The 27,892-nt window shown below is 37.1% G+C and overlaps 1 protein-coding gene across 1 annotated transcript; it reads left to right on the top strand.

Moving 5' to 3' along the window:
• The first annotated feature begins 179 nt into the window (after positions 1–179).
• Positions 180–27,892, top strand: drd4-rs (dopamine receptor D4 related sequence). Its single transcript, XM_065268468.2, has 6 exons — positions 180–626; positions 19,364–19,515; positions 19,906–20,180; positions 20,962–21,074; positions 24,017–24,711; positions 26,286–27,892. Exons 3-6 carry the CDS (start codon positions 19,944–19,946, stop codon positions 26,486–26,488), a joined length of 1,248 nt encoding a protein of 415 aa, XP_065124540.1. The 5' UTR covers positions 180–626; positions 19,364–19,515; positions 19,906–19,943; the 3' UTR covers positions 26,489–27,892.

Here is a 27,892-nt window from a genome sequence, read left to right as displayed (position 1 = left end):
AGAGAGAGAGAGAGAGAGAGAGAGAGAGAGAGAGAGAGAGAGAGAGAGAGAGAGAGAGAGAGAGAGAGAGAGAGAGAGAGAGAGAGAGAGAGAGAGAGAGAGAGAGAGAGAGAGAGGAAAGTGAAAAGAAAAATGAAGCGTGAGACAGGCAGACAGACATGTGTAAAGAGAGGCTGTGAGTTAGCAGGGAATAGCGCATAAATAGACATAGAAAGAAGTCACAGGAGGGAGGAGAGAGGTGAGAAGAGAGAGACAGTAACAGCAAGAAAAGAGAGAACGTAGCATGCATGAGCTGAGAATGGGAACGCTTTCTCACTCTCTCATCCAATCCACAGACAGCAGTTAATGAAAGAGAGGGAGAGAGAGGGAGACACTATAGGTATATAAACACATTTCTGCCACCTGAAGAAACTTTGTGACGCTTGAAAGACTGTCAGAATATGTTATGAGGTGGCACATAGGCTAAAAGACCGTAGAAGAGATGCTTCTCTTATGGAAAGCAACGTAAAAGCTCTGAGAGTTGAAGGCTGACACCGATGGTTTTGACCTCTGTGTTGACACTTTTAGGAGGGACGAACTCCTTTAATGGATTTCTGATGTTTTTTCGAGGCACTGCATTTGTGCAGGTAAGTACATTTGCTCTTTTACTAGCACTTTTGCTGTTTTTATTTCTTTAGACTTAAATGTTCTTGCTGTTAGCTAATATATAATACCTACATTAAGAGATTGAGAATAAAGTAAATACTGTAAAGTACCGTAAATGTGACTAAATTAAAAGGTCTGTATATCAGATTTAACATCTATTTGTTTTCGATGAACCAAAACTAAATTTGCCTTTCAAATCATGCTACTGAAAAGGAAAACGTCATGAATATGGATTAGCACAGAATTAGATGCAGTTCATGGGGTATCAATACAAAGCTTTTGTGAATTAAGTGTATTCTTTTGCCCTGTTATCTTCTGTTGAGTTGCTATTTTCTGCATGCTTTCGAATATTAAAGAAAAAGTATTTTTGTGGTGTCATTAAACAGTACAGTGGGAATTAAAGTGAAATTTAAATTTGGATTTAAAAATTTTTGGAAATACTGAATAAAAAAATAACAAAAGAAATACTTACATCAAAATAAAATATTCTACACTATTTTTAGTCCACTAATCAAATCTCTCACACGACCTTTGTACAAAAGGTCAGTTTTTTCTTCCATAAAGCACAGGGCATTTATCATTAGGTTTTGGAACCATGTGGAGTGCGTGCCAGCTTAAGTTTGCTGTCATTACAGCAATATGCACCAATACTGAAAAATGTTAAATGGGATTTATGTTAATATTTTAAAGTAGTATATTATACTAAGTAGTATTTGTCAGATTTTTTTCAAGAATTGATTGAAACAGAAAAAAAATGTGTAAAGGTCCAACGACTTTGGTCCCACTAGTTTGTACATTCACCAAAAATGTGCTATGTGCATATAAAATATTTAATTAAATCTAAATATCTTATTTAGTTAAAAGATGCTATTCATTTAACCCAACTATATTCAAATATAATAGGGATCTTATAAGGACCCCTTGCCCCGGTTGCATTCAAGGTACACATTTAATCAGTATGTGTGTTCCTTCGGATCGATCCCATGACCTTTGCGTTGCTAACGCAGTGCTCAATCATGTTGAGCTATAGGAACACATTTAAACCCCCATCACACAACATGCTGATCCCAGAAAAGAGTACCTTCTGTGTGAACACAAACACATCCTAGAATTGATTTTGCGATCGCTCCCATAATGAGGACATTGCTGTAACATTTCCAGAATGCGTCCTTTGTGAACAAAAGGGCACAGGGTTTTAAATGCAGTTCAATGTTCATGACAAAAATATCTGAAACTGAAAAAAAACAGATATGGGAGCTTATCACTCTTGGTTCGACCAGCTTAATTTATGATTAAGAAATTGCACATAATAAGCAAACTTAAAGATGCTGTGGAAACATTCCATCAAGTGCACGATTAAAAATACATTATACTGTGCACACCAACTGCAAAGCATTGCATTTCTCACTCTTGATTATTTATGAGATTTAACATTGTGTCATACCAAATTTTTTGCTTGAGTTTAATATATTCATCTTTTGTGAAGGCGCGTTTAAGGCGAATAGTATGTGTTTTCGTGGCAATCGCGCTGCCCAATTTGTGTTATTCGCATCGACCCACATGAGTTTGCATCTATTCATGTCTTTGACTTGCTATGTTATCTGCACAAATCATTGAATTCGCAATTGGTGTGTACACCCCATTACACGTCATGTGTCTTTACAGGATCTTTACAGGATGTGTGTGAGCGCATACAAAGATTCCAGAAAATCATTGGCAGTATGAATTAACCAAATTCACTCTCCCCAGATAAATCGCAGACAAATATTTTGTGCTTCTTCTGTATTTGTGTTTGAAAAGTGCTTTAGACTCTCATATAAAATACTGTTATGAAGGTACACACAGTGTTCTGAAATGATGAGTTTGGAAACCATAGCAACTAATACAACTCGCACATTTCGACACACACGTACACATAGTGCCCCAGTGACCCCTCAAACCCCCATAATGTTATTGCTCACAGCTGCTCAAGAGGTCTCATTCAGGTTGTTGTATCATCTGCTAATGGACATTTAGTGGAGCAGGTCCAACAGAATCACACTGATGCTGTCGAGACCTGGCAGGTGACGGTAATACAGCTGGGCTGCTTAGCACCTGTTGCTCACTATGCACGAACACCCCCCTAAGTAAGGCTTTGACAAAATGTCACAATTCACATAAAGCTGTATGAATCTCACGCCTCTGCTTAGCATCTGCAGAACGGTGATTAAGTCTATTAATAACTCTCTGAAGAGCACAAACTCCAATTGAAAGAAACCCAGGTTTATTTAGCTTTGAGTGGAAAAAACTTGGTTACTATAGTTAAAGCATGGTTACCACAAAATAACCAGAGGCGAACACTACTTAAGTATTTTTACTTTCTACATAAAAGTATTTTTAAGTATTCGTATTTTATCAGTGTTTTTCTTTAGAAAACAAACATTTCAAAGCATATTATGATAATTTTTTACTTCACTACATTTCATAATTTCAAGTTTTTGGTTTACATTTAATATTTAAGTACGTTTAAGATCTAGTATTTTTTTTCTTTTAATTAAGTAAAAAGTACTTTTGTATTTTTACTCAAGAAAAGTAAAAGTACATAATTTTTATGTAATTAGGTATTAAATAAATGTTTAATATGCAATATAAAAGGAATACACAATATGATGCTTTAGAATGTGAACATTTTTTTATAATAATAATTATTTTTTTTCACAAGACAAACACTGTTTCCATGCTTGGAAAATGTACTTAAAATACCTACTTGAGTCCGCCTCTGAAAATAACCTATAAAAGCCATGGTTAACCAGCTTAAAAATTAGGATTACAATAATTATTATTACAGTAAATTATTACAATAATTTCAACTTTCTTGACTACACTGTAAAAAGTAAAAGTTGGATCAACTTAAAAAAAATGGTTCAATTGGTAACACCTAAAAGTTTTTTTTTTTAAACTTTTTGAAGTTGTTTAAGTAAAATCACTTTAAGTAAGAAATTTAAGTTGAACAAATGTAAATTTAAGTAGATCCAACTTTTACTTTTTACAATGTAGAGTTGCTAAATTATGCAAAATAAAGTTGAAATAACTTAAGATAATTTAAATACATTTTTATCATTAATAGCAACTCTTTAAATTAAACAGTAAATTCAAGTTCATTAAATTTAAGTACAAAAAGACTTTTTTACTATGTGCATTTTTTGTTGGCTAAAACAGCACTGCAGACAATGCAAGCATTGTTTTGTGTGTGTAATCATCTTTGTTTTGGTGGTAATCCATCCTGATCTCACAAAAATCCTTACATAATTACAAGTTGGCTAATTCGTATGAATTTGTACGAAGTTATTGCAAAACTGTCTGATTATCATAATAAAATAAAGAAACCCCTCCCCTAACCCCAAAGTCACAGGGTCAAGGAAAATCGTACAAAAATGTATGAATGTGGTCGTACGAATTAATACGAATTAATACGAATTAGCCAACTCGTAAAGAACATACGAATTGTCATAAGGTAACGTTGTGTAATCTCCTTTCTAAACTCTTTCCCCGCCATGATTTTTCGTCAATAAGAGAAAATGCTTCCCTGCCAACAAGTTTTTACGGCAATCATTTTTTCCATTATTTTCCACTAGGTGCATCCACTGATCAAAACATACACAGAGTTTTAACTGTTTTTGGATCAGTGGATGCACCTGGTGGATAATAATGGAAAAAAATATTGGCGTAAAAACTCGTTGTTGGCAGGGAAGCATTTTCTCTTGTAGACGAAAAATAATGTTGGACTTCGTATGTTCTTTAACGAGTAGGCTAATTCGTATTAATTCATACGATTCTTATTAATTCGTATTGCTCTGAATCTGATCTCTGACAAAAGTCCTTTATAAAAATTTAATTAACCTCAACTTCTTGCTCAAAATGTGATCTTTCTAAGAAACCTAATGTACCCATATTTGAGAGGTGATAAAAAGAGAACAAATTAAAAAAGTTTAAAATGTATTTATTTAGCAGAATGTCTATTCTGGAAGGCATTAAACTTTTATATGGCACTGGCTGGCAACTTTTTTTTAAACGCTGGTGGGGAAAGAGTTAAGTACCCATGGTGGCATTCACAATACAAACAAATTAAAGTTCTGACCCAAAAGTATACCACACTTTAAAAAAATGCAGAATAAAGTTAAAACAACTTGGGTTTGCAAGTCAGTTCAACCCTTCTATTTTAAGTTTTGACCTATGAATAGTTGACATAACTTATAAAAAAGTTGAAATTGTTTAACTTAATTAAGTTAAAGTAGCATAAAAATGCTACAGTGCATGAAAGGAGTCCCATGGGGCATGTGGAGGGACTCCGGATTGAACCCAGGTTTATACAGAGCAATCAAACCAAGTGTGAATACAGTCTAAAAGCGTTAAAAATAGGCACTTCCGATCTCCCTGATCATGTAGTGATCCACTGACCCATCTTTTGGGATTTTAATACATATTTTATGTTTGGCAGCACCCTAAGCAATTACAGCTCCATTCACATGATGGGTAAGAATCATGGGCGATTAGATGCCTTATGGCCATCTGGCACTAAAATCCACAGGTTGGTTGCTATGGTACTGTGGACAGCAAGTGGGTGGATTTTTTATTTATTGCCCATCCTACCCACATATCAACCTCCTCCTTCCATTGTTTAGTGTGACATGCACAAAGACATTACGTGCCTGAAGAATCTCTTGTGAAATGAAGGAAGTAGATCAGTATGTTATTTCAGTCCCTTGGCGATGAATGTCAACACCAGAATGTTCTGTGCTGTATAGGATGCATACTAAATCATTACCAGATCTGACACATGACTCTGTGTGCGAAATACATATCAAACTTTAGTCATATGAAGGACTAGAAACCACAACCATCAAAAGGATTTGTGGAGTGGCTGTGATATTGCCAAGCAGAATATGCCCCTGGATCAACATCTTTTGCTGGTCCTGTAAAGAAAATATATAAGGTAGTATCTCTAACCATAACCTATACATGACTTATTGACAAGACAAACCTCAATGATTTCTCTAGAATCTATAAGAAAATGTTGAAAGAAATTGTATTTATTTTGCCTATATTTTGCTCAGGCATTGCTATTTTACAGCTCATGATACTTTATTGAGATCACAGTTGTTTCATTTAGGCATCAATTATTTTGAGAAATTCAAGAAAACATTTTTTTAACTATCTGATGCAAAAAAATCCTTAATAAAATATGAAGTCAGCTATACATTTTCATAAAGACCCATTTATGCTGTGTTAGATAATAAATCTTTGCTTAATTGTATTGGGCTAAGTCATTAGTGTTTTCCCCTTTTTCCTTGAAACTTTCCTACTTTTAGCCCATTGATAGTCGCTGGACTTAGAAAACCCCTGACTTATATAATTTTACTTGGGTTGGTTATGGGTAAATACTAAGATGTATCTGGGTGCATCTTTTGAACTTAACTGAAGTTAAAATAGAGCTAAACCCAAATCCTTGATAAAAGGGCAACTGATGTTGTTGAATGCCAGGTCCTTAAATCCATTGAGAAGCTGAGATCAAGTAGGAAAAGGTCAATCATACCTTGTACTCATAATCCACTCTGCACTGTCTGGCACAAAGCCGGCGGGGAACATAAATACCTGGAATCTGGAAACATTAAAGCCGAGGTACTTGATAGCAATCTTAATGTGGTGAAGAGTCATCTCTGTGTGTGTTGGAGTGTGATAGAGCAGAAGTTTCTCATTTAAAAGCCATTCAAGCAGATGGTACCCAGGTCACAATAGATGCCGCAATCGTAGATTAAAGTTAATAAAAAGCAAAGTCAAGATGGAAGGACGAAATTCAAAATGTCTGAATGAAAGGGATGGATTAAATAAAAAATCATTCAGCCTTTTTGGATCTTAGTTGGGATAGACAGTTTTAACTGTAAACTATATATGACACTCCTGGTTATTTTAACAATTCATGTTTTAAAAAGACTTACTGTATAATTCATATTTTGTCAGTAAACAATAAACAGTAAACTTGTTGAGTGGACTGTATCTTTACAGTCTCTTTAAAGGGGACATTTCATGAAAATCCATGTTTAAAGGGATAGTTCGGCCAAAAATGATATTAAACCCATGATTTACTCACCACCAAGCTGTCCGAGTTGCATATGTCCATCGTTTTTCAGACAAACACATTTTCGGATATTTTAGAAATTGTTTTAGATCTTTCAGTTGATTAAATGTAATGTTACGGGGTCCACCCATAGTCCACGACCTTCAAGTCCAAAAAAAGTGCGTCCATCCTTCACAAATTAAATCCAAAACGCTCCAGGATGATAAACAAAGGTCTTCTGAGGGTAATCAGCGCGGTGTTGTTGTAGAAATATCCATATTTAAAACTTTATTAACGAAAGTAAATACCTTCCGGTAGCGCCGCCATCTTAGTCGTGTCCGCATTCAGGATGAGAGCTTACGCAGCCTACGGAGGCTACTCTGCTGCTGCTCTGTGCCCCCGCCCTCCGAATTTGTCATAACGTCACTAAGAAAAGTGTGTACACTACGCTAATACTCTCATCCTGAATGCGGACGCTACTAAGATGGCGGGTGCTACCGGAAGGTATTTACTTTCGTTAATAAAGTTTTAAATATGGATATTTCTACAACAACACCGCGCTGATTAACCTCAGAAGACCTTTGTTTATCATCCTGGAGCCGTTTGGATTTAATTTGTGAAGGATGGACGCACTTTTTTTGGACTTGAAGGTCGTGGACTATGGGTGGACCCCGTTTACATTACATTTAATCAACTGAAAGATCTAAAACAATTTCTAAAATATCCGAAAATGTGTTTGTCTGAAAAACGATGGACATATGCAACTCGGACAGCTTGGGGGTGAGTAAATCATGGGTTTAATATAATTTTTGGCCGAACTATCCCTTTAAGTACTATAATTGGGTCCCCAGTGCTTCTGTCAACCTAGAAAATGTGAAAAATAACAACCCAGTAACTTAGTTTTGGTAAACCATTCTCTGCAAGCATGTGAAAAAAAATGGCTCCGCTTGTGATGTCAGAAGGGGATAATACCACAGCACTGCCATTTAGTGCAGAGATCAGCTCATTTGCATATAAAATGACACACACAAAAATGACACCTTGTTGCTGACACCTACAAAGTGGCAATTTTAACATGTTATAATAAATTTTGTCATTTTAAGCCATATAGCTGCATGCCACTGTGGAGGTACCCGTTCAAAAAGTACACATTTGCAACTAAAAAGTTCATATTTCTACCTTAGAGGTACATATTGGGACCTAAGAGTGCATATTGGTGCCTCAAAGGTACATACTGGTACCAAATGTATTCATAGCTATTCCTAATATTAGGATCATTTTAAAGGGAACTGCCGTGGTGATAGCTTGGGACAATTCTTTCATTAGGAAATATCAGACTTGTGTACTTGTAGGTCAGATGTACATAAAATCTGTGAAAACCCAGCTAGTCATCTTTTCCCCATAAAGTGTCAATAAGCGTCTATGACAGAAAACAGATTTTATAGCATCACTTCTTTACAACGTACAATCAAATTAGAAACTATAAGCTGATCTGCAGTCTGCCTACATCTCTGCGGTTTCTCAGACTCATTTCAGTCCGTATTATATCTAATCTCATCCTGCCATCAAAATAATTATCTGATTTTCAAGTGGGCTTGTCCTATCATTTCTTTTTTCATTTTCTACATCTGAGTTCTCCTAATTGACAGTCCGAGGGCTGCGCTTCTGATCGACTGTGACCTCGCACATAGCAGCTGTGCGCAGACCACTCAAGCGTTGAGTTTATTCAAAACCCTAATGATATTTTACCATGTGGGATCCAACGCTGTTAAAACGTCTGTAATTGGTATAGAGGGAATAATGGTTTGCTTTTGCAATGCATCAGCTATCGCCATAACATAACCTTCATCACACAGAGCTCACAGCAAAACATAGGGCTGAATTCAAAAGCATAAAACCTTATTTACTCTCACCTGCAATCTTCTTCAAGGTCATTGCACTTTATTATTTAAAATATTGGCTGCTTGTCTGGTGCAGTTAGCACTAGTTGTGCTTGTATAGATATACAACGCTAACCTTCTCAGTGAATTCTCTTACAGTGCCTGAATTGTAAAGCAGATCTAAATCGGCAAGTGCGTATTGAACGCTTTAAGGCCACATGACAAGAGAGAGAAAGAGATTACGTGAGAGGGTCCAAACAAGCTACCAGTTTATCTATAAGATTTGAGACATGAAAATGAATGACCAAAATCTCATAGCAGGGCAATTTTCCAAATGGCGGATGAAGACAGTCTGCAATCATACGTCACCTTAATTCATCTCTGAAATTAAATAAAGCCGAAACCTTATCATAGTCTACGTTTAGACTAGTGCCGTTTAACAAAACAAATGGGCGCTGACAGAGAAGCTCTGTCGATTATGTTAGAAACATGTTTTATAAACCTCTAGCTCTGCACTGCACCAGCTTACCATTAGCTTAACTCCAATACTTCGCAAATAACAGATATCAGATCTTAAACTGAAAGTGTCAGATATGTCAATCAATGAAAAGCCATTGCTACAACTCTACAAATACACACATACAGTACATTCTTGTTGAATGACGACTGTATTAGTGTTTGTTTAACCTACACTTTCAGAAAACAAGGAAGGTACAAAAGTTGTCACTGGAGTGGTACCTTTTCAAAAAGTATACTTTAGTACCTAAAAGGTGCATATTGGTACTTCACAGGTGAACTTTGGTACCTTAGAGGTACATACTAGTACATCAAAAGTACATACCTGTACCAAAATGGCACATATTAGGACTTTTATGGCCCCAGTGACAACTTTTGGCCTTTTTTACTTTTGTATAAGACACAAGAACTCATTTTTCAATAAACAGATGTAAAGCTGCATGCACCGTCAGCGACTAGAAATGGCAGAGCGATATAAACTCGTCCATTTTAATGAAAGCTTGGTGACTTCCATCGACGATAAGTTTAACTTTATGCAAATAATGAGTGATTTTCAGGTGAGACTACTTATGGGAGTGAAGTTGTGGAGTTCACGTCATCCTTCTTAAGTGTTACTAGGACAACCAGAATTAGTGACACCTCCCAACGATCTCATTCAAAGAGTCGGGTGACAGTGACAATTCCCCTGGTGATGGGCACCAAGGAAAAGAAATGACTTGTAGCATGATTTACAACCAGTAATGGGACAAAGAGACTAAAGGGCACGGCAAGAGAATAAACGACAAACCCATGAAGTATTGCAAATGACAAAAATTGATTTGATGCTATGATTATAAGTTAAATGCAATTTTCAAAACGATTAAGGTGAATAACAGGAAACAATGGCGTCAACAGTTGCATAAGTTACATCATTGATGAACAATCAATGAGCTCATAGGTCTGTCTTTAAACACTGATATGTTAAAAATCAATTCTCCCGGTGAAAAAATGAATGTGATTTTTTTTCTATTTAAATAATAATATTTTTAAATATTTAGAGATATTTAGAGATAATCACATCTAAAATCGACCAAGAATATCACCTGCACAATTGAAACATTATTAATGTCTGACGATGTAAAATGAAAAGTACGGAAGCAAACACGTAAGCACAGTTGCCTCCTGTTAAACCCGTCATCTCTTTCCCTTCACCTGAACATTTTATGGCTGCTGTGAATGACCCCTCAATCATCTCTAAGCGTTCTCCTTCAACGTCATAAATCTTCAAAAGGACTTTTAGCTACACAAAGGAAACGTCATCTCTGAACACCATGCATGAATCAAACCGTTTAAAGTTGAAAAACACTTCCTGTCAGTCGTTTCTCAGACATAAAAAGACAAACGGCTCAAAGGGTAAGACGTTGACCTCGACGTTCGGTCTGATTTACGCTTGCCATTAGTTTTTCCCTGCTGTATTTCAAAAGTAGACAAAAGACAACTACCAAACATTTACTAATAAGAAAATCTTTAAGCTTACGTTTAAATTATTTTATTAAAGCACACGCGTTTCTGAACATCTGATGAAAGCCTGGCAAGCTTTGATTAGCTCAGAGAGCAAATCACTATACTGAAGTGATGAAGGCAGCAATTACCTTGATCATTTTCCTTTGTTCTGTTATGATGGAATGTAGCAGCTCTGAACCGTTCTGTCTATAATTAAAACCGGCTGTCGACGTAACCTGGATGTGCTTGAAGGTGGGAACAGTTTCAGAGCGAAATCAAGAGAGGGATCTTGAAAATGGCTTGACAGCCATAAGCAACATAAAGAGAGAAACGCAATACATGCAAGTAGATCGTAACTACGAGTGAAGTGTTATTTGGTATCTTTGAAAACTTTCACTATCCCTTCACTATTCCCTACAATAGCAAAATAAATCGAGGAAAAGATGTAAACGAACATATACGAGCAATTTCAGACACTAACGTAAATAACATGCGATGCCTAGTTAGGGTGGCCATTCGTTTTCAGTTCCGCCCGACACAAGCCGAACAGGTTTTCGGGTGCGTTCTCCGAAAGTCACGTTGGTTAAACGCATACGTCATCGAGGTTTAATATTTCGGGTTCAATTTAAAAAAAGCAATCATTACATTTCAAGGTAAGAATGAAACTATTTTGTATTTGTATTTTAACTGAAATGTGAGAGCCTCGATGACGTATGCAGTCTAGCAACGCAACTTCCGGAGAATGAACCCCAAATCCTGTTCGGGACGTGTCCGGTGGAACTGGCACAAATGGCCACCCTACGGAGAGTACTGTCGTGAAATTTTCATTATAAACATTATGGTAGCCTATTTAGTCATTTCACAAAGTTGGTTGCACTCCGCACTCTTGTTATTTCTTTTTTTTTATGGTTCGTTGATCTATCAGGGGTGGGCATTCCTGGTCCTGGAGGGCCTGTCCTGCAAAGTTTAACTTCAATCCTAATCAAACACACCTGAAAAATCAAATCAAAGGCTGCAGGATTACTTGAAAATGGCATTAAGGTTTGTTTTATAGGGTTGGAGGGACATCCAGGACCAGGAATGCCCACCCCTGATCTATATGGTTACTTCATGTATGAGGTCAATTCGTACTCAAATACTTTTTTAAAATTTTATTTTAGATTTTATATAGGACAAATCCTATATAAAGTAAAGTAGAAGCCTTATAGTAATCTGCATGGTTTTATGGATTGTAACGTAAATCAGTCAAATTAATTTTCTCAGTGTTTGTCACTTTTGTCACGTTTCATGTATTTGTTGAGAACAATAACAACTGCTTGTCATGTTAACTCACAGTCTGCTTTCAGTTTATGTCTGTTTATTATATTTAAAACAAAACACTGTTTATCACATTTATTTATTTATTTGTAAGATTTCATAAAGTAGAAAAAAAGTCAACAAGATACATAAAAAATGAACAATAAAGTGTTTAAACATTCATTGCACAGGGTTTACGTAAGCTGATCTTAGTCAGCCAGTTGTCTTTTGCTGAAAAATGGGTACTAGTGCAAATGTACTTCGGGAGAATAAGAATGCATTGTGGATAAAAACAGTTAATGAATGTAGGGAATGAAATTGTTCACTCAAGTTTGAATTAGGACACCAGTAGGCTAAAGCCCGTTATTGCAATATATGAGAGACATGGAACGAAAACATCTAATAAAAAGTTTCTTATAATTAATTCCATTATTTGTCATTAACCAATCACAACGATTCATACATACATCAATATTTGAATAGCCAATACATTATTGTCTCAAATGTGTAAAGTAGTAAAAATATTTAAAGATAATTTATTTCGATATATTCAATATATTGATTATTACATTACCATATAATTAGATAAACCTATCGCTGGCTTACAGTCCACATTGATCAATGTCACAATCGAGTTTGTCTGAAAGGGAGATAGGGGTCGCACACAAAAAATGTCATTATTATAAAATGTATGCACAGGTGAAGGGGCACTATAAATAGCAGCAGGTTTTTTAAAGCATTATTTTAATAATTATTGCACCAAATGAACAGATTACATTTGCAGCCTTAGTAAATTTCACACACATTTTGAGAAGGTCAAAAGATATGAAGCCTCAAAAGGGCACTTCCGCTTAGGGGATAAATATTTAAAGCGCTCCACCTGTAATGAAAGGACCTTTCTGCATGAATTTAATCCCAATAATGCGTCTCAATAGGCTCGTATGTGCAAAATCAAACAGTCCATGCTTGAAGGTGGAGCGTAATGAGATTCAACCTTCTAAGTCCGTATGCTCCAGGGCAGACGACTATGTGACAACGACATTCTTTCTAATGAGATTATTCACCATATACACTGTCAATAAACAAACAGAAGCTATTTGTGCTTTAAGGGTGTTACAGATGGACATTCTGGGAGAGGAGAGAAATGGTGGTGTGGTGGTTATGTATCAATGTGCCCTGGATGAAATGTTCTGGTCTGATGAACTTACACGGGGTGTGTAAGTGGGGGTTGTTCTTGTCGTTTCCCTGCTGTTTCCATTACCAAGCCATGTCTTGCCTCTGATGACATTTACAAACAGAACGCAGGGTACGAGAGTCACAGGGATAGATTAACAGAGTGATTACCAGTGACAACTAGAAACACGTTGTTTGTGTCTTTCTGTATCTTCGAGAGATTAACTGGTCACATGCAAAGCTTTTTAGATTTCGACTAGTTCCCACACAATGACGTGATGTACTGTGCATGAGACATATGACATTTTCAGGCTTCAGTAACTAAAATATAAAATTAATAAAACACAAAAGCTCAAATGCAGGATAATTTGATCATTTGTCACTTCTACAAATCTAATGACAGCTAAAAAGAGGCTTTTTATGGTTATGATAGGGTTAAACAAACTCGTAAACAAGGTCTTTACCACCCATTTTTATTTATGACCTGAAACTGAATTGAAATGACTGAAGAGGAATTGCATTTCAAACATATTCAACAAATCCACACAAAAACTGCGACAAAAATATTACATAATTAATGCAAATTATTCCAATTAATACACAAATATGTAGCATAATAATTTATTTTTCTCAATGATTGGACACTATGTTTAATACGTGACCCAGCTAACGTAATTTTTTGGGATTTACTGTTTTCTACATAAAATCATCCTAATAATTTAAAGATCATTCTGTGAAAATATAATATTGATATCTTTATTATTCACTGAGTAAGGCATGTCAAAGATTGAAATGAATGTTAAATTAATGCGTGAAATCAAATTTGATGCTCCTAAACTTATAATTAGATTATAAGACTTTGCCACAGACAGGGTCAGATATTGTCAAAATATTTAACATAGTTATCATGTCTGATACATTTATGGGCAAATAATAAAAATTATAATAATAATAATAATAAATATAGCTGCAAGCAGCAATTGCCGGGGTCAAGCCAAAAAGGGCACAGGAGAAAGTAAAGTTGAGTTCAGATGAGCAGTTTAAAGAAACTAGGAAAATCTCTTGATTTCAGACAAAATATTATAACAGTTATCAGCAAAAAAGCTGTGTTCTCATTCAGGGAAATCTCTCCCTCTCTTCTTACAGAGCATTGACAACTAGAACACTGAAGAAAATGTGAGTGGTGCTTGCAGTGGTAATACTCAGCTCACAACATGTTACAGTGGTGTCATGAGTCAAAAGAGCCCACCCCCATGTCTCTACGATGTTCTTATGCAGAAATATACCTCTTGCAAAAATGGTTGATAAGGTATTCTCATTGGTTGCTAGGGAGTGAATTGGAATGCACCAATGATTATACTTCAAACCATTAAAGGCTTAATCCATGATGACTCAAGGTTTTAGTTTAACTGTAGCAGTAGTTTTTGTCAAAAAATACCATATTTCTATCTCAAAACCACTAGGTGGCGCAATGACAAAATTGTGCATGCACCCTCAGATCATAACTGTGTTGCATCTAGTTAGTTTTATGACTATACACTTTAGTTTAGAGAAGAAACAGTTGTATGACCATAGGGTTGCTTGATTTCAAAGGTTTTGTTTAATTATAGGGCCAACTAGTGGTGCAAGCATACACATTTTTTTTGTGTAGCCTAAGACTGTGGTCATAGTATATATATTGGGGAGATATTCGCGCATGTTTTTTAAGCGCTATTTTGCTGCACAGGGCTAAGCGTAAGGCAAAACCTGGCATTTTTAGTATCGTTGGACTCGGCAACAGTTCAGGACTACAAGGTAACAAGTCCCACTAAAATATGTCGACTGCAGCTAAAGTTATAGGCATGTAAACATTTGTCTGACCACTAGGTGGCGTTGTGACGAAACTTTGCATGCACCCTCAGGTCCTGACTGCCATCACAAGTACCAAGTCTCATGTCAATAGGCTTAAGTTTGGCGAAGATACAGCCTCAAATCCATTTTTTAGCACTCTACGTAAATTTTGTTGACACGGTTTACGGAAACTGATTGACGAATCGTCATGAATTCCATAACTTTTTGCATTGAGGGTGAATAGATGCTACATATCGATTTTCTTGACAATCGGGCAAAAGCTCTAGGACGAGCAAAAGTAGGTTTTTATGAATAATTCACAATGGCTGAAAAATGTTCATGACGGAAAATGACGTCGTAGGATCCATTCGAATTGAATCCATTGAGCCAATGAATCAGAGGAAACAAGAATTTTGTTTCTAACGTAAGTGCAACTTTGGACTGTTGGTGGCGCTAGCGGGTTTGATATAGAGACTCCAAATTTGCTGTGGAGACTTTTTGGACAGTCCTTTATAAGTGTGCCAAATTTCATAACTTTCCTATGTATGCTGCTATGGGCTGCCATAGACGCAATGGCGGAAGAAGAAGCCACAAGAATAATAAAAAAAACTAACGGATACAATAGGGGTCTTCGCCCATTCTGGGCTTGACCCCTAATAATTATAATGTATTATTAAAAACTACATTTACTAGTTTTTTCTTTCAATTTAATTGTGAGTATTGGACAACTCTGCTTACTAGACATCTAAAAACAGACTCTCCAGAGAATAAAAGAGTACATCCACTAAAGAGGAGACCTCTCTAAACGATAAGGTTGACGTGAGCTGCAACAAATTTGATTGGGTTTTATTTACGTACATGCTCATAAGTGCCTCCCGTCTTTATTGTGGTGCACGGGCACATGGACGTTGTCATGGCAACCTTCACCTGTTGGTGCAAGAGGGGAGAATTTCAAACAGTCCGCTATCACAGTTGCCGAGTCTCCACTGATTCCATACCCCGATGTGTCTCACATCGAATAAAAAACCTGGAAACTTAGGATAAGGATGTTATGACAGTCCATATCCTTTATACCTTTATATGAAACTCACTTGTTTTTAAATAGATGCAATTAATTTTAATTGGTCCAGAAACTGCTGATGCCATTCAAAATAGATTAATAGAGAAATATGATAAGTGTAAATATGGCTTTAGCTGACTTCAATTACAAGCTTGAAAATGATATGATGATAGAATCAGCTATTAAACAAGCTATTAAATCTGCAGCTGTCTGGAGCAGATCAGAATGAGGAGTAGGGGAGTGCTAGCCTGGTCCAACCAGACTCTCGTACATTCATTTCATTTGTACAGAGAGTCTGGCCATGCTCCATTGCAAAGCGTTACTTCCGTTAAGGAGGGTCCTCTGTTAAAATTTAAAACTATTGGATCTGCCCAGAGTCACTCAGGATCTGCCATAGGCGATTGCTAACGTGTGGTCGTGACGTATGTATGTCATGCGCCGAAACCGTCCGGAAACAACAAGTACGAATAATCAGACTAACAAAACTTAGCAAACCTGATTCTTGCTCCGGCTTTAACTTCTGTATATTCGGCAGTTTTGCAACAACGGACCGAATAGCTTTTCTCACGTCTTTCTCCGCTGCCATTACTACAACTCAAACTGACGCACGACCTCAATGTCATTGTTCTTAGCGACCCCCCTCTTTTCACTGATTGGACCTGCAGATTTTTGCAGGAGAAAACGAAACTCTACACAGCAGTCCCAGATGTACTACTGAAGCGAAATGAAAATTAAGCGGAAGCACGTAGGAGGGCGGAGCCAGGCTAGGGGAGAGCAGAAGTACTGTACCACTTTTCAGAAAAATTTAATTTGAAAAGATAATGTTTGGGACAGATATATATTTTTGCTGTGGTCAATAACTCACAAGTGTGGTCTATCAATACCAGGTGGAATTTTGAACAAATGTAAAACTACTTTAGTATAATTTCACTTTGAACACAAGTTGCACATTGTTACATTTGACCCTCAGCTGGAAAAAAGTAACACACAGGTGGGTCAGTAACACAACAGAACAAAATAGATTTTGTGTTACCCTTGTTTTTAGTAAATATACATGACTAGACCTTGTTAGTTTGTAACTGCAAGCATATTTTATCTTTCAGTTTAATCAAATGTTTTAAAAGCAACCCTACAGTACAATCTTGAATTGTTGCATAAACATTTTTCAACAGTATGAACACTATAAATTTAATTAAATCAAATAAGAATAATATAAATGTTCAACATAATGCAACAGTATTAGCAGTGGGACAAAAGTAACAAGTTTTACTTTCGTCCCGACAGGAACTTCTGACATTTAAACCTGATTTACTTTTATTTTGAAAAACTCTGAGAAGCCAAATTTCAGGATGTGTTACAGCACTAAATAACCTGTAGATTGTTCAGTACTGTAACCGAGGGGCAACTTTCCGATCTCTCCGATGAAGCCAATACGGAAGTAATTTAAACTGCAATTCATCGACTGGCCGCTAGAGGCTGTCTCCAAAAGGGAGTCAATTCCCATAGACCTCCATGTTAAAATGGCCAACTTTAATGTAGAAAATAAAATGTTTACAGCCTGGTATAAAAAGTGTTTTTGGTCTGAATAGCTAATTTTGCCATTCGTGACAACTGTGAGGGGGGTGAATTTTTTTGTAACTCATCCATTTAAATTATATTAAGCCTTAAAATGTTCTGCATAATTAAGCGCGTGGTCACTTAAGTGATGGTTGAACAGCCACTGCTGTCACTGAAATCGACCTAGGTGGGCGTGGTTTTAGCAACCAGTCACATCAGCTTCACCCACATCTCGCCTCTTTACCCTTGTTTGGATATTCGCGAGTGATGCGCGGTGACGGGCGGCCAAGATGGCGACGGAAGACACCGCCTACTTTAAGCTTCAAAAACGATCTTCAGAAACCTATGGGTGACGTCACGGACACTACGTCCATCTTTTTTTACAGTCTATGACTGTAACACAGGAAATAAGAAACACAAAACAACAACAAAAATGCAGCTTTGGGAATTTACTTACCATCGAAAACAGCTTTCTGGAACTAGACACGCAAAATGATGAGGATATATACAATATTTGTCAGCTCTTTCTAGGGATGTGTGCTAAAGATGCTGTCATAGTTTAAAATGCAAATGTAGTCAGGGCTCTGAGAAAATTGCATTGTTACTTTTGTCCTGCGTAACTTTACTTTAGCCCCCGGTTCTTCTCTACATAACATAAAAAATGTTGAACCTAAAAATGCCCTTTTTTGTTTGTTTAATAAGATGTAAAAAAGGCAGTTAAACCATTTATGTTTTACATTTTAATATTATATTTTTACTAGAATTAATCAGGGCTTTGAACTAGAATTTTTTCCCAATTGGTTCGTTCCGAACAGAAACAGTATTTTAATGTTTCCGGTTTTCGGTTTAAACCTAAAATTGACGTTCCTGAACCGGTTAGAACAAAAAAATTAAGTTTCCGAACCGGTTAATAATGTTCCATGTCAGCTGTGGGGCATTACAAATAAGTAGGCTGATCCTTAGGACATTAAACTTAAATTATTAGTCTACATAATTTTCCTTAAGTCTCTATTTTGTCATCAAACATTAAAAAAGGCTACATTATGTATATTCTAACTGTAATTCTGACATGCCTACATTTGTTGAGTGCATATTAATCCGCAAATTGCATGCCAGCCAAACTGTGAGTTGTGATCTGTATGGATCACAGTTCTGTTACACCACTAATTAGTATTAAAAAAACAAATATCTTGAGAAATATCTTGTTTGACTGGGCCTTCTTTAGAGTATTACAATTAAAAAAGTTGGATCAACTTAAAAATTTACTTCAATTGGTAAAACCTAAGTATATCTTTAAAATACTTATATTATATTTTGGATCAGCGTGTTATTTGTGTCAGTCGGGTGTTATTTTGGAATAAAATACCTTGGAATGTCACGACAAGCCAATAAAAATCAAGCATTTTGAGTACCGTATAATAATAACTTTATTTAAAATTGAAGTAAATGTATGCTTTATTATTTGTATATTTCAATAAAACCCAGATCCCCAAATACGATGATTTATTGCTAAATTATTTTGTCTAACACTATACCTTAAAAGTATAGTGTTTAGTCCATTTTCTTCCATACACCTCATATTTGAGTAATTTAATAATCTGGAGGGAGGGGACTAAAAGCAAATATCTACAAAATCCCCCCTGACATCAGTTTTGGCCACTATTGTAGGTGCAGCATTTCTAAATAGTCAGTTGGCGATTGAAGACTTCTTATAGTCATTCTAGAAGATGTTTTCCTTTTTTAACTTGTCACATAAGTCGTATGAATTGATAATGATGCCTATTTAAAGCATGGAGAGAAATTTCAATTATCACCTTTCTTCTTTGCCAGCAAGTGTTGAACCTATGAACATGGCCACCTTGCACCTCGACGGAGAGACTCGCATACTCTTCAGAGAATGTGACTACAGCACACGCTGATGTCAGACGATGCTACATACTCCACATACCTCTACCAAACTCTTTGCTTGTGACATTTAGAAGGTACGAACTTTGGCTAGACTTTAGTCTAGAGAGTGAATGAAACAGAGCAGCAGAAACTTAACTATAAATGTCACCTTTGATGCATCACGGAGGCATATTATGAACACAGCGAAAACAAACAAATATGAAAGAAAATCACAGATGAAGAACGGGGAGAGGGTCTATTACTGTCAGAAAAGAAAAACAACATGCCATATGCCACGTAAAAGCATGCATACAGATGACTAACTGATGTCACATGTTCATACTGTCTCATCTTGTCATCTTTACTTTCTTACAAACACATGCACAGGATAACAAACACTTATAAGCATCCATTTCATGCACAAAACCTATTTATCTTCATTAACAGACTACAATGTCCTTATTCTTTCGAAATGTCCTCCACAGATGTTGAACCCGGGTTGGAAGCAGAACTTTAGGGCACCATGGTCAATGTGACGCCCAGTACAGACCCACTGACAACCGATGAGGGGTACAACTACCTCGCCTTGATATGTGGTGTGCCGCTCATCCTCATTATCATCTTGGGGAATGTCCTAGTTTGCCTCAGTGTGCTAACAGAACGGTCTCTCAAAACCGCAACCAACTACTTCATTGTAAGCTTGGCAGTGGCCGATCTCCTGCTGGCTGTTTTGGTTCTCCCTCTTTACGTCTACTCTGAGGTAAACACAGATGAGTTTTTGTGGCATTCTGTCGATCCTTTGATCCGTCTTCAATATCTGTATCTCTCTGCTAATTCACTAATCCCATTGGTCACAATAGTGACTGTAAAGATGATTTAGATTTATAAAGCTATGCTTTAATGCTTTAACAAAAGGTCATGTGTTTGAGCACACATACTGATCAGAAATATACCTTAAAGTGATAGTTAACCCAAAAATGAAAATTCTGCCATCATTTACTCGCCGTCATGTTGTTCATATATGTTTTTTTAATATATATATTTTCATGAACACAAAAGAAGATATTTTGATAAATGATGGTATGCGCACAGCTGAATGTAACCACTGACTTCCATAGTAGGAAAAACAAATACGATGGAATTCAATGGGTACCGTCAACTGTGTGCTTACCATCATTTATCAACATCTTCTTAATTTATCACAATACTTACATAATATTTGTTTTCCTACTATGGAAGTCAATGGTTACAATTAGCTGTGTGCTTACCATCATTTATCGAAAATATCTTCTTTTGTGTTCATCAGAAAAAAGAAATTCATACAGGTTTCAAACAACATGAGTATGAGAAAATGATGACAGAATTTTTATTTTTTGGGTCAACTATACCTTCAAAGGCACTGTTTTAACCAATTCATTGAAATCTGATTATAAATTAGCATTTGTTACCGCATTGGATCGTGCTGAGTAAGTGTGGATTAGTGTAAATCCTGTTGTCTCACCCAATATAACTCTCTCTGTGCGTGTATGTGGGTGTTTTAGTTTTTGGGAGGCATGTGGACACTGAGTATGTACATCTGTGATGCCCTGATGACTATGGACGTGATGCTGTGCACAGCCTCTATTTTGAACCTATGTGCAATTAGTGTGGACAGGTGAGACACACGCACACACACACACACACACCTGCATTTACACTTCGACTGCTGTCTATAAAATCTCAAACCTTACGTCAGACTTTTGTGTGGGAAACCCGACCACACACCTATTGCAAATGTATGTGGGCTCCCACAAAATAAGTCAATCACTTGGAAAGGAAAATGTGAAAAATTTGGAAATATGGAGAAATACGTAAGGTTAGGGAAAATGCAAGAGGAAGAAATTTAGGTCTGTAACTCAGTGAGGTTAAGGGCTCATTATAGTTGTGCATGAGTCCTTTGGTGTAGCCTTGTCAGTTTTCATATATACTTCTGCATGAGTATGAGCCCCATTAACTTCCATAGTAGGAAAAAAGAATACTATGAAAGTGAATGGGGCTCACAATCGTTTGGTTACAATCATTTCTCAAAATATCTTAATTTGTGGTCATCAGAACAAAGAAATGTATACAGGTTTGTAACAACATGAGTGAGTAAATAATCACAACATTTTTATTTTTGTGTGAATTTTAATCGACCCTTTAATAGACAAAAAAATCGGTTCAAAAGTTTACATTGATTCCTATCACTGTGCTGTTATCTGGATGATCAGTGAGTGATAGCTGTGGTAATAAGTCTCTTGTTTGATCTGGTCTTTAGAAAAATCCCAGAGGTCTTGCACAGTATTTGCCTTATTCAGTGTCTTCTGCATATTTAACCCTCTACAACGGTGACTGAGATTCATCTTTATACACTCAGTACAATTGAGAAACTTATACACAACTATTACAAAAGATAAAAACATTCACTGATGCTCAAGAAGGCAACATGATGGATTAAGAACCAGGGGTATGTTAACTTTTAAACAAGATTATATTCTTTCAAATGACAAACTTATTTAAAAGACAGATCATCCACAATGATTGAACAATAATCATATATTGAGGATTTTTGTGGTCGTCAATAAACCTTTAGATAAAATTTAAGGCTCTGCTCTGTTTAACTCAGATTCAGACTGTGAATTTCAGCTAATTCAGTGCTAATGTGTGATTGGTGGTCTGGGCGGGATGCTAATGAAACCGCAGCTCCCGTTTGCACGCCTGCACGATGTGGAGCTGAATATCATTAAATACAAAGTGGGGTGAGCAGCAGCGCTTCTCGTAAACAATATAAAGCGACTTCAAGAGATCCCAGACCGAGGCAAACAAGGGTCACACGGTCTTTCAGCCACACATAAACAAAGACTCTGAAGATGAAAACAAAGGTTTTGCGTTGGAAAGGATGAAGATGAATCAGACTTATGAGATCTCATGCAGATGTTAAATGATTGCACTACAATCTTCCGTTGTCTCAGCAGGTCACTCCGATTTAATATTAAACACGCATACAAAGCCTATTTTAGGAGTTGTCAATCACGATTTTATGCATTTATATGAGCTTTCAGTAATAGGCTGAATTTTTAAACGGCAGTTTAAGCAAATACAAGAAAACCCACAAGTGACGTGTGATTGAATATTGCATCGAACAAATACACAACATAAGTGACAACCATTTAGTAAAGGGGACATTTTTTACTTTCTAGTTTAAAATTAAGAGATACTATAAATAAGACATCTGAGTTACCTGAAAAGTCATACAGTTGTGAATTTCTAATCCAATAAACCCCAAACTGAAACAATGTGACTTGATTAAATACCAGTTACATTTCTTGAAAGGGGGTCGCACACCCGACGCGCAGCTCAGCGCCGGGCCTTTCTAAAAAATATCGAACACATTGTTTTCTATGAGTATAGGCACATGATTGACTCAGGAAGTCCCTGTTGCGCCACTCACATAGTTTAACATTAAATAACATCATATTTGTCCCAAATCATTAACGATTAACATTGGCTGCTAACGTATATTTTGCATTTTGAAGTAGACGCTATCTGACTAAGCTTGCGCTATTTAATGTGCACTTCCGGTGTACAATACCTCCGAGTTGTCCTAGACGCGATTCGACGCTGCGCTGAGCTGCGCATCCAGTGTGCGACACCCTTAAGAGTGTCAACTTTCAAAATGTGAGAGACCACAAACATGAAGACAAAAAATTGGCAATTTAACGGTTTTTGGTTTCCGCTATGTGGTCATGAAAAAACTTCATGCATATAAAACATTAGACAGATGGCTTCCAAAACAATAACACTAGCAGAGCGTGACCTTCCTAATATGGCGGTGGTGTGATGCATTTTTATGCCGAGAGTGCCCTCTAGTGGTTGGGAGCAAGGCACACTACACACCATCAGATTCCATTCACAAACAAGGTGCCTCTACATGTTTAATAGTTCCGATTTGCCATTGGACCGCCTCCGATGTGCTTCCGAGCAGATTTAGGCGCTCTTAACATATTGCGCACTACAGGAAAACTGATAGGATAATCGGTTCATTCACGAAGATGATCGGGATGTTACCTAGGATTGTCGTAAGGGGGAAAATCGTCTCAAATCGTCTCAAGCCTGATTATCTTTATATTTGTTGCAGCCTTTAGGGTGTTTTTACACTCGGTCCTTAGGGGTCTGAGTGCAGTTTGCTGGGTATTTGGCCCATATATGAACACTCTAAATGATCTCAGACCCTTTGACAAAACCAAAACTTTTTTAGGATGTGGTTTGAGTATGGTTTGCTTTTGAGTAACAGTATGGTTCGCTAAAAATGTGCAGGTAAAGGGTTCGTTTGCAAAATAAGTGTAAACGTAAGAAGACCATATAACTGCTTGTGGACCAAACTGGATCTGAGTCCTCTTTCAGGGACAGAGACAGTAAAAATAACTTGGTCTTTTTCTGTCTCTTTTTAGTTCACTTTAAGACATTCTAAGTTTGGATCTCTCAAAGAGGAATTAAGTGTGAACAAACCTAAGTTTAGTGTAAATTAAGCAAGTCTGACTTATTAACCAAAAAAACTTCTTTACTCTTCTGTTACAGGTACATAGCAGTAGTGGTTCCTCTAAAGTACAACAGGAATCAGTTTAGCATTCGTCAACTGGCTTTGATTACAGCCACTTGGGTGCTTTCCCTGGTTGTGGCCAGTCCTGTCATATTTGGCTTAAACCATGTGCCTAACAGGGACCCTCATGTGTGTAAGCTGGAGGACGACCAGTTTGTGGTCTACTCCTCCATATGCTCCTTCTTTGTACCCTGCCCGGTCATGCTCCTCCTGTACTACTGGATGTTCAGGGGACTTAAGCGATGGAGCTCCGGTCGTAGCCGTTCGCACTTCCGCCGGGCTCCCAAAGGGCATCATGGTCTGTCTTTGAGGTTGGGAGCAGCTCTTCAGAAGGACAAGGGCGGAGTGAGGGAAAAGGTGGCGTACCTCATGCCTGGAGGTCTCAGTCCTACATCTTTATCCACCATCCCGACTACTCCGGTCTCCTTAACTAGCCCGGTTACTCTTAGTACAGAGGAGAAGGCAGAGGGGCAGATTCCAGCGGCAGAAAGTGACCCCATGACCACCCAAATGGACAGTATGTCTGATGCAGAGATTCCAGAGCGGCACACAGAGGATGAAAGCGGGCGAGAGAATGGTGTGGGGAAGAACCATCGGTCCAGACGTCACAGCAAGAGCAATAGGGTGAGCGGACGAGAGCGGAAAGCGATGAAGGTGTTACCTGTTGTAGTGGGTATGTATATCACATTTATTTATTAAGCATACTTAGACTAGCATGAATTACAAGGCTGGTTTATTATAGTCTAGATCAGGGATGGGCAACTTCAGTCCTGGAGGGCCGGTGTCCTGCAGAGTTTAGCTCCTACTTGCCTCAGTACACCTGCCTAAAGGTTTCAAGTATGCCTAGTAAGACCTTAATTGGTTGCTTCAGGTGTGTTTACCGGTAATTATGGTTGGAGCTAAACTCTGCAGGACACCGGCCCTCCAGGACTGAGTTGCCCATCCCTGGTCTAGATGGTGGACAAGAGAATCCATGCTGTTCCCATGCAAAAATTGCTGGTCTGCATTGTCTTTCTGGTGAAACTGGTTTACCAAAGACATCTTTAAAATTATGTATTGCTGAGTTTGCCACCTCATGATTAGTTTATTAAATCAAACCAGGCATGTTGCAGGTATACATTGCAAATGCATGTAGACACTCATTCATGTGGTCAGGTATAGCATGTAATGTTGTAAATGTTCATTTATTTGAAAATAAGCCCTCAAGTCGTGAATAAATGCATAAACAAAGAAGTAAACCAAATGACAGCCATTGGGGTGGTCAACCGTGATCAAAAACACGGCTAAAATCTCATTCGTGACATGCTTTACGGTGACACCTGCTGCGCTTATATAATTAACATGAAAATTGCTTTTTTAAGACATATCCTCTCAAGTGAAAACACATAAGGCTGTTTCAAGGGCATTGAAAGCACTGTGAATGTGACCATATGATCCCCATTGTATCCTGTACTTTATTCAGAATGAAATCTTAGTATGGTGCAACACAACAGTGTAAATGAAGTAAAATACAATAGCTGAAAGAAAGGGTAATTAACATTTACTTTTAAAGTGCCCACTGTGAACATAATAGACACATCGGCCCGAATATGGTTTGCTCTTTTGCAAACCAATGTATTTTGTCTTGAGTAGCCAGACCTTTTACTGAACTAAATGTGTCTGGTGCTTATTATGGATCATACTGACAAAGAAACGCCCACCTGACTGACATGTGGTTTGATGTTGGATTTAGGGGCGGGGTCATCAGAGATCCATTATAATAATTTATTAATATAAATGAAAACACAGTAAGTGTAAATTAAGTTTAAAAAATGAAAATACAATCAGTGTAGTACATTCAAAATGTGTCTCCTTACTTGTGGAAGTTGTGTAAAGTCAGCCAATCAGATCAGGGCTTATAAGATTAAAGGGATAGTTCACCCAAAAATGACAATTTGGTCGACATTAACGTCATGGACCTTATGTTGTTCTAAACCTGTATGAGTTACTTTATTTATTTTAATACAAAAAAATATATTTTGATAAATGGTGGTAAGCACACAGCTGACGGAACCCATTGACTTCCATAGTATTTTTTCTTACTATGGAAGGCAATGGGTACTGTGAACTATATGCTTACCACCATTTATCAGAATACCTTATTTATAAAATTATCTTATTAAATAAAAAAAGAAATTATGCTAGAGGAATAAAGGAAGGAGGACAAAAATGTATTTCAACTGCTAAACCTCACCTTCCCGTTCCCAGGTGTTTTTCTCGCTTGCTGGACTCCCTTCTTTGTGGTCCATGTGACTAAGGTGCTGTGCAAGTCATGCGACATCGGGCCAACGCTGATCAGTGTGGTCACATGGCTAGGTTACGTCAACAGCGCTGTCAACCCCATCATCTACACCGCCTTCAATGTGGAGTTCAGGAATGTCTTTCACAAACTGATCTGTTGTCGCTCCTGAGGTTGAGCTTTTTCTTGAGGATTGTTCTGTTGAAGACTAAGATTCTTATTATTCTTGACAAAATCCACAAATGAAGAATGATTCCTTTTTGATCGTTTGCGCACAATGGTCTTTAAGGAAAGAGACCAAAGGAATGGATGACTGGACATAGACAGCACTGGAGAATGTACCATTCTAAAATATTTCTGATGCCTTAGTTAACCGAACGTTTTTCTTGTAAATAGTACAGAATACTGTTGATTTCATAGCCCAAAGGCATAAAATATGTGAAAATGTCCATATGGAGAATAAGTAATTTGTGTTTGATATGTGTTTGGTATCAGTGTTGATTTCATGATGTTTTTTAGTGCTCATGGCGTTTCTTATCTTATTTTTAAGGTGTTGGTTTGTTAACTGTATAAGTCGATTGGACAGGCAAAAGGTGATGAAAGGACGATGACGCATTTGGATAATATCATTGAGTTGACCAGGTAAGAGCTGAATGGCTGTGTTCGGAATGGGATATTTCTGCACATCGTTCAATATGGCAGGATAAACATTTTAAACAACTCATTATATTGTGTATTTTATAAAGCTAGTTACAATCTCAGAAAAGAAGATATTTTTGCATTTTTAATCAATTTTAGACCAAACAATCAAACAATACAAAAACATTTGCATATATATTTGATTCAGTGGAAAAGGAATGTCAAGATTGCATTGTGCGATACAATATAGCGTGGTGTTGTATAATGCATATTTTGGCAAATCTGGGTATTCTATGCATACAGACAATTACGATATTGTACAAAGTATAAACAAGGCTAGCATGCAATTCCGAACATAGCCATTGTCTCTTAAAGGTGCCATTTTTTCTTGTTAATTTCCCTGGCAAACTGAGCTAAATTAAATCCTGCAAAATGTTTTGCCAGGGAAAGAGTGCCTGATTTATTAAACAGTCAGAATTAACAGGTTTTAAAAACCCTTTCTTACCTATGTACAGCACTTTCAAACTTTGTTAGTTACAATAAATGTGACTTTAAGCAGTTCAGTTAAAGCCATGTGGCCTCAGACGAAACAGAAAATGGGCCATCTGCTGGGAGTGTATATACTTTTGCCAAATCCAACGGATGCCTTTCTCTGCCCGAGCGCACACAGTCTGCCAATTTAATTCATATGTGTGTGATTCACCAAACATGTTTTCAACGGTAATAAAAAAGTTTTGGGATTGTGGGTGTAGTAGTTGTGCCTGTTAGAACTGGTGTTGTAAAAAAGACTATATTGAGTATTACTGTTATTGTACAATATCACTGGTGCATCTGTCACTTTTTGGAGATGTGTGTTTTTGTCCTGCTTAAAGTGTACAAATGCTACAAAAATATCTATATTATACATTGGGATTGTTACTGTAAGCCTGAAAAAACA

This window comes from Paramisgurnus dabryanus, chromosome 1 (genome assembly GCF_030506205.2).
Source record: "Paramisgurnus dabryanus chromosome 1, PD_genome_1.1, whole genome shotgun sequence".
Classification (NCBI taxonomy): domain Eukaryota; kingdom Metazoa; phylum Chordata; class Actinopteri; order Cypriniformes; family Cobitidae; genus Paramisgurnus; species Paramisgurnus dabryanus.
Note: the sequence above shows the minus strand (reverse complement) of the source record. Positions and strands in the feature narration are given on the sequence as shown.